The sequence below is a fragment of the Meles meles genome, chromosome 21, assembly GCF_922984935.1.
Source record: "Meles meles chromosome 21, mMelMel3.1 paternal haplotype, whole genome shotgun sequence".
Lineage (NCBI taxonomy): Eukaryota > Metazoa > Chordata > Mammalia > Carnivora > Mustelidae > Meles > Meles meles.
The window spans coordinates 41,176,129-41,191,567 of NC_060086.1; the positions used below are offsets into that span (position 1 = coordinate 41,176,129).

A 15,439-nucleotide genomic window follows, 5' to 3' on the forward strand; every position below is an offset into this window, starting at 1 on the left:
TAGGAGTAAAAAGTGGGTGTACATAGATTTCCAGAAGGTAATCTCTAGAAATTGTTTTTCTCAGTGGCGGGGGACTGAAGATGTTTGGAGGGGGGCTCTTTGCACTTCATAGTCTTCTGAATGCTTAATAAAGGGTCCATAAACATCGTAATTTCATCACAAAACTAGTGAAAGAGTAAATCAAATCCAAAGCAAAACATCTTAGTCTTTGTGGTTAGAGGAATCTGTTAAATGGTGACAGGTGCAGTTTTGGTTAGTTCTGTTGCAAAACCCTTGGACCTCTAGCAAGAAGGATTTGAACGCGTGTAAATTAACTTGGAGGCGTCATCCAAAGATAGGAAGATGTGATCGTGGTTTAGTGGGGTGTCCAGGTTCCACTTCCTTTGTTACAACTCCAGTTCGAACAGAAGCCTTTCAGAGGTTTCTCCACTGACGTGCTGGAAGCCAAGGGACCTGACAGCCCCCAGCATTTGAGGATTTCGAGCTGCTGCCAGCCTCCCCAATGTGGGCAACATCATCTCATTATCACATGGGGGGCAAACCGTCCTATGTAGATTGTAACTTTCCTTTAGAAAAAAAAATAGTAGTTTTTGAAAAATCCTTCTTTAAAGTATTTTTTTCTTTTCCTGCCTTTTAAGCTCATGTGAACACTAAAACTATTTTAAAGTAATACTGAGCCCGTTTCAGATTTCCTCTTCAAACTGCAAACGCTCCCAACTGGAAGTGTTCTGGGTGTCGTCCTCTGGGCTGAATGGAACTCATCACCTGGGCCTGGACACCCCAGGGGCTGCCGTAAAAAATCAATTCCCTTAATTACTTAAATGAGTCGTTCATTCACAGGGTTCAAAAATCAGAGGACACAAAGCTGTAGAGTGAAAGCCTCCTCCCTCCCTCCCTCCCTCCGCCTGGTGCCCCCCAGGTAACCACTGTGTGTGGCTTGTGCACCCCTCCGGGGTTTATCGCGTGGAGCAGACGCGGTCTGTTCCTGGCTCCCTTCTGCCCTCTCCTCTGCTGGAGGTGGCGTGCGGCGCACACTGCTGCACCCCGGTGTGTCGCGGCGTGCGGGGGGTGGCGTCAGCTCTTTCCACAGTCGCTGCTGTCCCTTATGAGAGCCGTGCCGTAACGGCTCTAATCTGCTCCCCACTGATGGACGTTGAGGTCACATCCAATCCTGTTCTTGCACAAACAGGGCTGTAATGAGCAGTCCTGCATGGTTGTGTGTGTCTCTGTAGGACACATTCCTAAACGGGGAAGTGATGGTTAAAAGGAATATGCGCTGGTAATTGTGATCATATCATCACATTGTCCTCCCCAGTGCATGCGTGTTGGTGGATCTTGAAGCTTGAGAAGCAGCATACTCACATCCAGCGTCGCCCTCCCTGCGTGTCTGGGATGTACTAGTTACTAACATAGTCTCGTTGACGGACACTCGAGTTACTCTTCAGCTTGTGATTCTCCATCATTTTGTACCTCTCAGTCACTTGCAATTTGTCTATCATTCCTTGGTGCTTTTTCCCGTGAAGACCTTTTTTAGAGCAGCTTCAGGTTCATGGTAAAATTGAGGGGGGCGTACAGAGATTTTCTCACCCTCCCCCCCCCAGCCCGCACGTGCGAGTCTTCCCCATTACGGGCCCTCCCACTCACACGTGTTTGTTACAGCTGAGGAAGCGGCACGGACACTCGGACGCTCAGCATCACTTTACCTTAGGGTTCGCTCTTGGTGTTGCACATTCTGTTTGGACAAATGTATCATGACATGTTTCCGTCATTGTGTTATACAGAGTATGTTTTGTCTTAACGGCCTGGGCGCCCACATGTCCAAACCACCCCCCCCACACCAAGCTGCTGACCTTTTCCCTGTCTCATAGTCTTGCCTTCTCCGCTTCTCCAGAGTCAGATGGATGGAACCACACAGTCTATAAGCTTTTCAGATTGGCGTCTTCCACGTAGTAATAATGCATTTAAGGTGCTTCCGTTTCCTTTTGTGGCCTGGTGGCTCATTTCTTTCGAGTGCTGAATTACACTCCGTTGTCTGGATGTTGGTGTACTTTTTGGACGTCATACATTCACTTCCTGCGGGGGCGCTCCTATGGGCCACACACAAGCCCACTTCTGTATGCTTGCACTGACACCACAAGTCCAGACCGTGGTCTTCCCCTTCCTCCTGACTCGGTGCTGCTGCCTGCCGGCCACAGCTCCCAGCAAGGACCTGTCTCTGGGTGTCCCTGGCTTATTCTGTACGCGGTAGCCAAATAGCCTGAAGGGGCCTGGGGTGGCTTCTGCAGAGGTTGGGTCCTAGCTCGGCTACCAACCTTGCTCCTCCTCCAGGCTCTGGAGATGCAGAGTGGATTGGCAGGTGAAGACAGCCCCTCACCTGGGGCTTGAGGTCCCCTTGGCTGTGGTGGTGGAGAACAGTGAACCCTTTTCTGCTCCCTCTGCTCCAGATCATCTGGTTACCATTTGGAGGCCGCTGAGTGAATTGTGGTTGATTTAGTGGTGGCTTGCTGCTGTGACAACATCTTCTTTCCCACCTTTGTCTTAAAAAGGCTTCAAAATCTCTGTCCTGCAAGGCTGAGGGAGACGGCACGCAAACCACACGTAGTCCTGGCTCTCAGAAATGGCACTTTCTGGAACCTGTAAGTGTGTGGAGTGAGGATAGGAGGCTGGCTGTGATTCCAGGACTCTGGTGATTCAGGTCTCTGGTGACAGGACTTGCAGTCAGGACAGTCTTGGGTTCCTTAAGGGAAAGGTAAATAGCAAACATTCAGGGAAGCAAGATTTCTTGGTCTCTGAAAAGAGTGAGCGTGAAATGCATTTGTGAATAAGAAAAGAAAACGCTCAAATTTGAATAGTAAATGATGATACAAAGTAGACTCTATCCTTCTTGGGCAGACTTTTTCTTGAAAAATTATATAGAGGGCACTTTTATAAACCAGGTTTTTCCCTTGTGACTTACATCACAGTTTCTGAGGTGTTGTAGTTCCGTCCCAGTGAGGGTCGTCTCCCGCGGCAGCGTGCTGTCCTCCCCTCGTTTCAGACAGTGTAGTTCGTGGTGTCTAAAGATGCTCGGGTAGGTACTTACCGAGCAGGTTTCTGTCTAAAAGAGTCCACCAGGACGGATTCTTTGGTAATAGGAATATTTGTCCCATAAATTAGCTATATATATATTTGGGTCTAATAAATGAATTGCCTTATAACTTGCAACCCATCGCTTACATTAGCGAGTAGACTTTGGGCGTTTATTTGTTTGTTTTCATGCACTCTTCTCTGAATGATGAGTGACATTGACAACGGCTCTTCCCCCGAGGAGGCCTCTCTTCATGCTCTGGTGGGGTCCCTCCCTCCCGAGCCACACACACTGCACACCAGCAGAGGGAAGCGAGCCGTGCTGGAGTTGAAACCCGCCAGGGGCCTCGCGGCCGGCGTGTTCTGTCTGCTCGGCTCCCTTCTCCGCCCTGTCCACGTGCAGTGTTTCTCAGCGTCTCACTGCTCAGTCGGCCTCTCATCTGAAGCCTTTCTTGCCTCTATTCACTCCCTTATTCCGCTTGCTTGTAAAATCTGGTTTCCGTTTGTGACTTGGTGTCCGTGGCCTCTCTTCCTCAATTAGATTATAATCCTCTGAGGGGCAGACTTTTGTTCGAGTCTCAGATAAGCCCCTTTAGCCCCGCAGGGAGCGAAGTCCCAGGAGCCAGGACGTGTGCCCACGGTAGGAAGGCCCCGGGGAGGCAGATCGCTCAGCCAAGTCCGCCCCGGCTCCCGAGCAGATAGCGATTCTGAGGGGAGGCGGGACTTCGCGTTCAATAGAAGATCACTGTTCCGAATGAAGTAAAATCTCATTATTCTGTACTAATTAGGGGGTAGTGTATCTGCATAAAAAGCTTGAATCACAGAAGATTTAAGAGGGAATTTACTTTAATTATTTCCTAATAGTCATTGTTAAAAAAAAAAAAAGAGATGTCTTTTGGGAACTAGTTTAAATGCCTACATAGAAATTCTTAGTGGGGTGCCTGGGTGGCGCGGTCCTTTGAGAGTCTCATTCTTGATTTTGGCTCAGGTCATGTTCTCAGAGTTGTGAGATTGAGCCCCACATTGGGCTCCTCTCCCTCCCCCTCTGCCCTGCCCCCCCAAAACTATTTGTAATGGCCTAAATGCTAAGAAAACAGTGTTTTCTTTTCCTTTTTTTTTTTTTTTAAGATTTTTATTTATTTGAGAGACAGCAAGCAAGAGAGCACAAGCAGGGGGAGGGGCAGAGGCAGAGGGCAAGCAGACTCCCCACTGAGCAGGGAGCCGATGCAGGACTCAGTCCCAGGACCCTGGGATCGTGACCAGAGCCAAAGGCAGAATTCCAACTGATGGAGCCACCTGGGTGCCCCTCTTTTCCTTTTAAAAATGTTAATTCTGCGTTGCTGAAGAGTTGCCCGGTTTTATTTGTACAGTCCCCACCACTTTTAAGGCAGAGTGAGCTTTACTTGCACAGCGTTGTCACCGAGTGCTAGAAAAGTGGCAGTCACTGAGCACGACCCCTGCGCCAGCCTCCTTGGAAGATGGTGCTGCGGCAGATGGTGACCGATAGGTGTCGACTCCGTACTGCACGCCAGGCTGAGTACTCTGGACACGTGGTACGATTTCATTCCTGCGTGGACAGAGTAAGTGACAGAGGGGGGCCTGAGTCAGGACAGGCTGCGGTTCCTGTGTTGGGAGTGTCTCACGGGTAGTGTATTGATAAATATACCATGGAGGTCTCGAATGGTCCCCAGATCATCTGAGAATTAGAATCCAATGAAAGTGTTTTCTGTTCTGTGGATTCCTCCTCTTTAGATGGGAGGTTTTTCAGAATGCATTACCCTTTTTGGATTAATTTTTGTATCCAGTTTTTACTTAGGAATTAAAATTCTTTTTGTAAAAATTTCCAGGTTTGATGAATAAAAGTGCTTAGCCTTGGGGTGCCTGGGTGGCTCAGTGGGTTAAAGCCTCTGCCTTCGGCTCAGGTCATGATCTCAGGGTCCTGGGATCGAGCCCCGCATCGGGCTTTCTGCTCAGCAGGGAGCCTGGTTCCTCCACTCTCTCTGCTGGCCTCTCTGCCTACCTGTGATTTCTGTCTGTCAAATAAATAAATAAAATCTTAAAAAAATAAAAGTGCTTAGCCTTTCTAGGGTTTAAGAGAAGGATTTGAATAGTCAGAGTTACAGTACAAGTGACGCTAAGGAACATGTCAGAAGATGGTGGAAGGAAAAACAAAAACTTTTTCACAGAGAATGAGGGCTACCCTAAGAAGTGGGCGTGGGCGGGGGAGAGGAGACGTCTCTAGGGGGTGGGGGTTCTCATGCTCAAGAGTAGAGAAACATGAACAGGAACCAGCACCTAAACTCTTACTCTCAGGTTTGATTTTCAGGCAATATCTCTTATTCTGTGGTAGGACATTTAGTCTTCACATGGGCCGCAGGATGGAGGGGCCTGGATGCCGAGGTGTGTACAGAGGGAGAAGTAACCTGACTGGCCCCTGCAGGAAACGGGGGAGGTTAAGAGAAGGATGAGTGGAACAGGGAAGCATTTTAAGAGAATTCATTATTGAATTTTGTTCTCTTTGTTTCTTTTTTACTAAACCAGTAATAAATGTTTGGATTACTACTTTATATCTTCTAAACAAGTGAAGTGTTTAAAGTGTTATTTTGTATCCTGTCACTTGGGCTCTCTTTGGAATTCATTCGCTCATTCAGGGTGGAGCTGTTTGTGGGGGGCCTGATCCCGCTTTCCTGGTCCTTAACAGCCTTGTGAGTTATAACCGAGAGTTGATAGTATGATTTTAAGACTCATTATGTCTGCAAAGTCTAGAAGAGTTCCTGCTTCTGGCCAATACAGGATTTGATAAACTAGTTTATATACATTGGGACAGAAAAATCAGTTCTGCCAGTCAGAGAATGTGGGGCCCCCGTTGCCATTCAAAGGGAGAGAATTAAGTATTACGAAAGAAAGCGGAGATGTTAGAAAAACCTAAGGAAGGATGTGTTTTGTGGATGATTTATTTGCTTAGCTGCATTTGAACAGGCTCTTCAAACAAAACCGCTTTCACATGGTACAGGCTGGGCAGGTGGATTCAGCCACTTTCTGGTGTTTGATCCGTAAGATGGAGAGCTTTTTTCAGAATGCCTGGTCGTAGTTCATCCCTTGTTTAAGGTGAAATACCGACTTCTGGTAATGATGGCTAACAATGGATCTTAGTACGTGTTTAGGATGCCTCGTCTTCTGGTGTTGAGCGGGGATTGTTTCCCGGAGTGAGGTTCCTCTGAGCGGTCCCGAAGTGATCCCTTGTGATCGTGCTTGACGAAGACCTTCTGTGCGGTGGGTGCCCCAGCCTTGTACGAGTGTGACAGAGACTGGGAAACCGGTATCTCCTTTTCTCCCAATTCAGCTTAATGAAAGGGACGGAGTCTGGGTTGGCAGCCAAAGAGCCCCAGAAGAGAGAAAATTCCTGGAGGCTACTTCCACGTGACAGCCTGTGTTTGCTGTGTGAGGGGGATGTCTCCTGCCAAGGCTGAGCCCCTAGAAAGCAGGGTCCCGTCAGTCTCGTTCAGCCTCAGCTCTGCTCCCTCCTGGGGCCACTGGTGACTTGGTGGAGGAAAGGGAAGCTACCTGGGATCGGGAGTGGTGATGCTCAATCTTGAACCTTTGGAACTTCCGGTGATTCAGATTGGTGTTGCGCAGCCTGTGCATTGGGACACTTTCGTGTGTAGAAAGCATCACTGGGTGTTGCAATGTCCTGGCTTTCCTCCTCTGCTCTTCCGTTGTCCGTTTTGTGAGCTGGAGAATATGTACATGGAGACAGCCTCAGGGAGAAGACGGGTGGTGCTCTGAGTGGGGGTGGCCCTCCGCACAGCCTGCACAGCCCATCTCATCCTCTTACAAAGACGCCCTCCTTGTGCGTTTGCTTGTGGACGCGCGCACACGCCGTTGGACCGGTAGGCGAGGACGTGAGCAGAGTTAGTTCGTTCTGTGGGATGTGTTTGGACTGAAACGCTGAGAAAAGTGGTCAAGGTGGACAAAGTGTGGCCAAGCAGCACAAACCAAAACTGAGCCCAAGACATACCGCCTGTGACAACTGTGAGAGTCGCATGTGCGTGTGGAGTGCAGCTACAGTTAACCACTAAGAAAGACCAAACGGGTAAATTTGAGAGTGGCAGGATGGTGCGTGAATTGTGAAAGGTAGGAAATTTTGAAGTTTGTGTGCAAGAATAGAGTAAGATCACCTGTTCCAGCTCTCACCGTGTACCTCTGGGACATCGTCCCTGCTGCGCGGTTGGGGGAAGTGCGACCAGCGGCCGGGCAGCTTGCTCAAGGACACGGGCTGGCTGATGGAGCCGGATTTGCATGCGCGCATTCTACCTCCAGGTGCGCCTTTTCCTTCCTCAGCTCAGTTCCCACCCTGGAGCTGGGGACGCGGGCTCCGGCACCGTTCATTTGGGGTCACCTGCTCTGGTCCTGGCCCAGCCCCCCTCTGTGGGCGAGTGCTTCGAGACGCGGGGAGGAGCCACTCGCGGAGCTCTGGGAGGTCAATCCCTATCGGAAGTGTTTGCAGTTCATTTCCTTCTAAGATGTACAGCGCTTGCCGCCGGCTCCTCACCCCCTCCCTGGCAAATGGAAAGGAACTCGGTCTCTGTCATAATGGCTCCTGTTGCTGGTTTAGATAAAGTTTCGTGTTCATGCTCCCAGATTGAGGAGCATTGCATTAAAATCACACACGCGCTGGGGTTTGGTTTGTTTTACGAGTACAGACGGGGGTGCCTGCTGGCTCAGCTGGCAGAGCGCGTGACTCCTGTTCTTGGCGTCATGAGTTCGAGCCCCATGTCGGGTGTAGACATTACTTAAATCTTCTAAAGAAGAAAGAAAGGCAGCGCCTGGGTGGCTCAGTGGGTTAAAGCCTCTGCCTTCGGCTCAGGTCATGATCCCAGGGTCCTGGGATGGAGTCCCGCATCAGGCTCTCTGCTCGGCAGGGAGCCTGCTTCCTCCTCTCTGCCTGCCTCTCTGCCTAGTTGTGATCTCCGTCTGTCAAATAAATAAATAAAATCTTCAAAAAAAAAATAAAGAAGAAAGAAAGGATACAGAGTAAAAATGTGCATGCCTGTGGACAAAGTCTGGAAGGCAACAGAAACATCAGTTACGTTGGAGAGTTGTTTGTTTTGGTTTTTTTTTCTTTTTTTTTTAGTTGTTTGTTTTTTATTTATTTTATGTGTTCTCCATCCCCACCCCCAATGTGTTCTTTTTTTCTGGAGACCTTTTTTTCTGGAGATAATTCCTTGTGGAATTATCCAGATTCAGGACAGCAACATGCCATAAAAGCTATGGAATGGAACCCACAAAACCACTTAGAGATGCAGAAGCTGGGTAGTTGGCAAGACAAAGCCCTGAGCCGTGGCAGTGTCTCAGCTGTCTGCCAAATCCAGGAGTCGACTCCTGTGTCTTTTCATAATCACGTGTCCTGTAATCAGGAGGAAGCAGCCCCAAATTGAGGGACATTCTATAAAACAACTGGCATGTCTTCTTCAAAAATGTCAGAGTTAGGAAAGAACAAGTCGAAGGAAACTTTCTAGACAAAAGGGGAAGACCAAGACATGACAGCTAGGTGCACTGGGGTCCTGAATTGGATTTTAGACCAGGAAAGTAAATGTAATAAAGGGCATTATTGGGGCACCTGGGTGGCTCAGTGAGTTAAGCCTCTGCCTTCGGCTCAGGTCGTAATCTTGGGGTCCTGGGATCGGGCCCCGCATCGGGCTCTCTGCTCGGCGGGAGCCTGCTTCCCCCTCTCTCTCTGCCTGCCTCTGCCTACTCGTGATCTCTCTCTCTGTCAAGTGGATAAATAAAATCTTTAAAAAAAAAATTAAAGGGCATTATTGAGATAGTTGGCTAAATTTGAGTAAAGGTGATCAGTATATTAAGTATTATATCAGTGTTAAATTTATGAAGTTTGATAAATGTCCCGTGTTTTTGTACAAGGATGTTCTTCGGAGATGCATGGTCAGGGGTGCCTGGGTGGCTCAGTGGGTTAAAGCCTCTGCCTTCTGCTTGGTCATGATCTTAGGTTCATGGGATCGAGCCCCACATCAGGCTCTCTGCTCAGCAGGGGGCCTGCTTCCCCTTTTCTCTCTGCCTGCCTCTCTGCCTACTTGTGATCTCTGTCAAATAAATTAAAAAAAAAAAGAATAAAAAAAAGATGCTTGGTCAAATACTTGGGAGGAAAGGCTCATGTGTCTGCAACTTAATCTCACAGGTTTTACAGAAACGTTTGTGTGTGTGTGTGTGTACACAGTTGCAGGTAATCCCTGATTCCTTATAGGCGGGTAGGATGAAATAGGATGTGCGAGTTAGAGGTGGTTTGCTGGACACGCATGTACGGAGCGCTGCGGAGGCTGACAGGAAGGACTGGTCTGTTCTGCAGGGATGGCCCGAAGAAAGTCTTAGTAGTCACTGCGCTTAATCTGAGTGAGAGGTACGGGTGTGGCTTTGTGGACGAGAGAGAACATCCAGAAGGATTTCTGTTGTGTGTGACCGCTCCCCGTTGTGGCCGGAGCGTAGGGTGTGTCAGAAGGTGCCAGGGGAGAGGAGGGCTGAAGGGTGGTCAGGAGCCACATCCTCACGGCCTCATATGCCTTACAAAGGACTTGGAACTTCTTTGGGTGACGTTAAACTTCGGCTAGAATGGTTAAATGACAGGAAATGGATTTTCTAGTGAGAAATCTGCAGGTGGGGCGCTCCCGCGTTGGCGTTTGCGCTGCAGTCACCGCAGTGTGTGCGGGACGCGTCCTCTCCTGTCTGCGGGCGGCTGCCCCGCGTCCACCATGGAGTGTGCTGAAGGGGAGGGAGACTTCTTCCCAGCATCCCTTACCGGTAGAAGGAAGACCTCCACGTGGCGTGGCCACCTTGCCGTTGACTCCCTTAGCTGGGCTTGTGTCACCCGCAAGGAGAAGCTGCTCACAGCGGGTGGCTTCTCCAGTCCCTCCTGCTCCTGCGGCTGGGAAGGTGTGGCTGTTCCTTAGTGGAACCGCAGAGCAGCCGCCGAGTGGGGTGTGGGGGAGGCGGTGTTAGGGTCTGACCCCACGGAGAAGACATTTGTTTTCTCAAAGTGGTGGGGGGGCTGTGTTTGAAACAACAGCGAAAAGCCTCCTGTACTCATCGCCCCCCACTTCTGCCAGTGCGACTCTTTATTTTGGGGTGTTCCTTACCAGCCATGCCCACGTGCACACGCTGCAGTTCTGATCTTACTTGACATGCCATTTGCACATTTTTACATCCCATACACATTTTCCTACATTTTACAGTCTTCATAATTTAGTAGGGGTATAATTTTTCAAAGGTTTTATTTATTTATTTTAAATATAGTGAGTGGGGGCAGGGGCAGAGGGAGAGGGATAGAGTCTCAAGCAGACGGCGTGCTGAGTGTGGGGCTCGATTTCACGACCCTGAGCCAGGGTCCAGAGTTGGATGCCGGACTGACTAAGCCACCCAGGCACCCCAGATGTGTAGTGTTTTCTAGTATTATATGGTAATTCCTTAAACCTTCTGTTACTGGATAACAGCTGATACTGACGGTACACTTAGCCACCCACAGGCACTGTCGGGTGAAGTGCTTTACATTTATTCATTCAGTCAGTCCCCATGAAACCCTGTGAGGTGTGGTGGCCATCATCACCGCCCAGTTTCCAGATGGAAGACCCAGAGGCACAGAAGGTCTAGGTGACTTAGAGCTAAGAAGTAGGGAGCCGGAGGCAGGGCTGCGGTTCTGAGGCTGACCTGCCTCTGTGTATTGTTCGCCCTTGTTCCGATGTTACACAGAGTGCTGCTCCGGTGGTGGTCTACACGTGTCCTTCGTGCACGTGCGTGTGGCCAGGGTGTTGTGGTTTGAAGAAAGTGTGGTCACTGAGGGACTGGAGATGATACACAGGCCACATGTTAGAGAAATGGCACTTTGAGAGGGACCAGGAGGAAGAAGCTGCTGCACTTGTCATTGATTACCAGGAACGATGCTCTCTTCCCTTGACTGTTCTGTCTTCTTTTTGATCCTTACCTTTCTGTCTTTATACTTGGGAGTCTGTGCCCTGCCCGTCCTGCATGGCTGATGTTAGCCCCTTTCATGTGAGACAAGTAGTTGTTGAACTATTTTCTTTTTTTTTTTTTAAAGATTTTATTTATTTATTTGACAGATAGAGATCACAAGTAGGGAGAGAGGCAGGCAGAGAGAGAGAGAGAGAGAGAGGAGGAAGCAGGCTCCCTGCCAAGCAGAGAGCCCGATGCGGGGCTCGATCCCAGGACCCTGGGATCATGACCCGAGCGAAAGGCAGAGGCTTTAACCCACTGAGCCACCCAGGCGCCCCTGAACTATTTTCTTTTAACTGTAAATTTTAATTTTCTGCAGCTTGAACATTTGGAGAACTCTCATTTTCTCTTTAGGCTCGGGTGGGGTCTTTTAAATAATTTACCTTTTAAATATGTAATCACTTAAAGTTAGGCTTTACTTAATTCTCCCAAATTGCTGTTCGTTTAACCAGATGCCCAGTTACTTTTTTGCACACATAATATTCTTAAAAAACATTTTAAACAGATTCAGTGAAGGTTTAACTCCCCATTGATTTCCTTTAGCTTATGTATGTTCAGTTCTCCTCAAGCCACACGATTTAATTACTGTTTTAGAATATGTGGTGACATCTAGGGGCTGACCCTCCTCTCATCTCTGTTTAACGTTTCCTTCTTCAGAATTTGAAAAATATTCTTCCTTTTTTTATTTTCCCAAATGAAGTTTCAAGTCCTTTGGACATTACTCTTAAGACATGCTAGCGTTCTGGGGCTCCTAGGTGCCTCGGTCGGTTAAGTGGCTGCCTTCCGCTCCGGTCGTGATCTCAGGGTCCTGGGATCGAGTCCTACCTGGGGCTCCCTGCCCAGCGGAGAGTCCCCTTCTCCTTCCCCCTCTCCCTCTGCAGTTCTACCTGCTTGTGCTCTCTCTCACACTTGTCCCCCTCTCTCAAGTAAGTAAATAACATCTTTTAAAAAAATAAAAAATAAAAACCGTGGGAAAAAAGACACGCTAGTGTTGTGTGAAGTGCCCCTTTAGGTCAAGATCATAGTAACGTGACAGTTGGAAAGCTGTTATGGTTGCTTCGTGTCTCATTTCCATTTCTGTTTAATTTCTAGATTTTGGATCATTGTTTGACTTGGAAAATGATCTTCCTGATGAGCTGATCCCCAATGGAGGAGAATTAAGCCTTTTAAACAGTGGGAACCTTGTTCCAGATGCTGCTTCCAAACATAAACAACTGTCGGAGCTTTTGCGCGGAGGCGGCGGCTCTAGCGTGAACCCAGGAATAGGAAATGTCAGCGCAAGCAGCCCCGCGCAGCAAGGCCTGGGCGGCCAGGCACAAGGGCAGCCGAACAGTGCGAATATGGCCAGCCTGGGTGCCATGGGCAAGAGCCCTCTGAACCAGGGAGACTCTGCAGCCCCCAGCCTGCCCAAGCAGGCAGCCAGCACCTCCGGGCCCACGCCCCCTGCTTCCCAAGCACTGAATCCGCAAGCACAAAAGCAAGTGGGGCTGGTGACCAGCAGCCCTGCCACGTCGCAGACAGGACCTGGGATCTGCATGAACGCTAACTTCAACCAGACCCACCCGGGCCTCCTCAATAGTAACTCTGGCCACAGTTTAATGAACCAGGCCCAGCAAGGACAGGCGCAAGTCATGAATGGATCTCTTGGGGCCGCAGGCAGAGGAAGGGGAGCTGGGATGCCGTACCCTGCTCCAGCCATGCAGGGGGCCACGAGCAGCGTGCTGGCTGAGACGTTAACCCAGGTTTCACCGCAAATGGCCAGTCACGCCGGACTGAACACGGCGCAGGCAGGAGGCATGACCAAGGTAAGTGAGCTTAAGCGCTTTGAATACTTGCTGTTGGCCGGGGGCGGGGAGCTGCGGTGAAGTGGGATGGGGCGGCCCGTTCCTGTCCTCCTCCAGTCTTCCTTCCTGCCCCTCAGATTTGGAACAGGGAGGTTTGGTATCTGGAACCCAGAGATAAAGGTCCCTGCCCCTGTCTTTAAAGTGGGAGCTCTTCAGGAAGCCCGCAGTACATCAGTCTGCACGGGAGCAGGTGCAGACACAGGGGCTGTGTTCGGGCTGATGGCCCGTTCGCAGCCTCCCAGCACAATGATGGAGGTGGGACCATGTGGTTGAGAGACGCAGCTTGGGCCGGGAATCGCTTTCTGTTGCGTGCGGAGTCTGGTGGATGCTGCTGTCCCTCTCCTTTCCCAGCTGACGGCGTTCTTACTCACTGTGTCTTTCTCTTCTTATGTTCACCTGGTGAAGTGTTTTTTGCCACAGTTTCCGTCTTACCAGCCAAGAAGCTGTGTTCCCAGCTTGTCCCCAAGCCGCGGGGGTTCACAGCGGGGGAGGTGGCAGAGCCAGGGGCAGAGCCGGCCCGTGGGTCACAGAAGGAGCTCCGCAGCGGTGGTCCCCAGAGGGAGGTCGGTGGTCGGATGCGGCTGGGACTGGTTAGAGGCCCCCCGGGGTACTGCACTCAGACTCAGACCCGGGCGGGGGTGGGGGGGGGGCCGGCTCCCTGCGCTCTCGGGAGCCTCCAGGTGGCTGCGAGGCCCGTGCAGCTTGAGAGCGCTGCTCTGGGTTTCAGACGCCAGCCCTGTGGCCGGCGTGCAGAGCAGGGGCTGAACCTGCAGGACAGGGAGAGCAGATGCCAAGGAAGATGGGGGACAGCTGGGATGCCGGAAGCTGACAAGGAGGCGGGGTGCAGGCGGGTTCCCAGTGAGGGAGCAGATGCCACGGTGGCTCCGAGACGGGGGCCCCTCAGTGGCAGCCCCCTGTGGCAGGCAGTGTTTGCAACAGCAAATTCTAGAACAGTAGAACAGTTTGGGCTGTTTCTTGGATTTGATTATTCCATATGAAGGAAAAGGGCAGGAAAGGGTAGCACACAGTTTCCCCACAAGGCTGTCTCGGGTGCAAGGAAACGCAGATGGAGCCCTGGGACGGTCTTCAGTAAGGAGACAGTTTCTTTTTTAACTTAAATAAAAATGAAGTACAGTTGACCCTTGGACAGCACAGGCTTGAACTGTGTGAGTCTGCTTATACATGGGCAGTGGTGGCTTTGTTTTTTGCCCTTTTTTTGGTGGGGGTGGTAAATACAGTACTATAAATGTGTTCTCCTTTTGATTTTATTAATGTTTTCTCCATCTTTATTGTAGGAAAACCGTATATAGTGCATATACAAAACGTGCTGATCGACTGTTTATGTTATTGGCCAGGCTTCCGGGCAGTAGTAGGCTATTAGTTACTAAGTTTTAGGAAGTCATAATCTTTATGCCATTTTCCCACTGGGCAGGGGTCAAGGCTTCAAGCTTCCACATTGTTCAACAGTCATTTGTTGTTAAGGGGAAGGAATGTGCACTTCACCTTCAGTTGTCCCTGGTGTTTGCAGAGGGGTCTGTGTATGTACTTGCCTTCTAGAGGTAGGTTGAGAAGACATTGCTGTGGGTTTAGGGCTCTGATGGGCCTGATGCTTGCTCTTTCCCAGCTGATTCATCAATCCATGCCACCCCCTTACAAAAAAAAATGTTTTATTTTGGAGAATTTAAATCCTGTGTAAAAGTAGACATAGTAGTTTAATGCAAGTGTTCTCAAACTTTTTGGTCTTTGGATTCCTGAATAATCTTAACTGTTGAGGCCCCAAGGAGATTTCTTTAAAATACGGGTTAGAGCTATCAGTATTTGCCATATTAAATACTGAAACAGAATTTTGAAAACCAAGCACACATTCCATTAGCTATTATTAAGCACGGTGATACCACTGGCCACAGAGCTTCTGGAAAGTGCCTCTATGTTTCTCTGAGAGAATGAGAGTAAAAAAGGCAATAATGTCTTAGTATTTTATGAAAGTAGTTTTGACATCGTGACCCTCTCCTCTCTGAAAGGTATCTGGGCTCCTTGACCATACTTGGTGAGCTAGTGGTAATGTATGTTCCTGAAAGTTAGACAGGGTAGACCTAAACCTAGCGCCATTCTCCCATATAAATAAATGCATGATTTCTTCATGTCTTCGAGGTCTGCTAGATAAGTCAGATTTCCAGTGGTCTCATGTATCCTAATTTGTTTTTATAGCGCCTCCCCCACCCCCCAGCAATTGGAAAAGCTAGTGGATATGACTCTTAAGAATCTCTTAATTTCTAGGATTGTTACAGTTCCTTTGTTGAAGAATCCGGTTGTTTTGGTTATTGGTTCTGGCAGGTTCCGCGGTCTGGGCTCTGTCGGTGTGTCTCTGCCACTGCACGCTCCTCTGGGCGCCCAGGGCTTCATTCCTCTGTACAGAGTGGTATCTCTTTCAGACAACACTTTGCGTGTGTTCACTGTGTGGAACGGAAGCCGCGTTAGTGCTCTGGGGACAGTCATCTCTGTTCCCTGTA

General features: G+C 49.6%; 1 protein-coding gene across 3 annotated transcripts in view; it reads left to right on the forward strand.

The window, feature by feature from the left end:
- Positions 1-15,439, forward strand: part of LOC123934102 (CREB binding protein) — a 124,603-nt gene that overhangs the window by 11,409 nt on the left and 97,755 nt on the right. For all 3 annotated transcript variants that reach the window (XM_045994053.1, XM_045994051.1, XM_045994054.1), the window contains exon 2: positions 12,178-12,890. In XM_045994053.1, the coding sequence (XP_045850009.1) occupies positions 12,178-12,890 (713 nt within the window). The remainder of the gene's footprint in view (positions 1-12,177; positions 12,891-15,439) is intronic.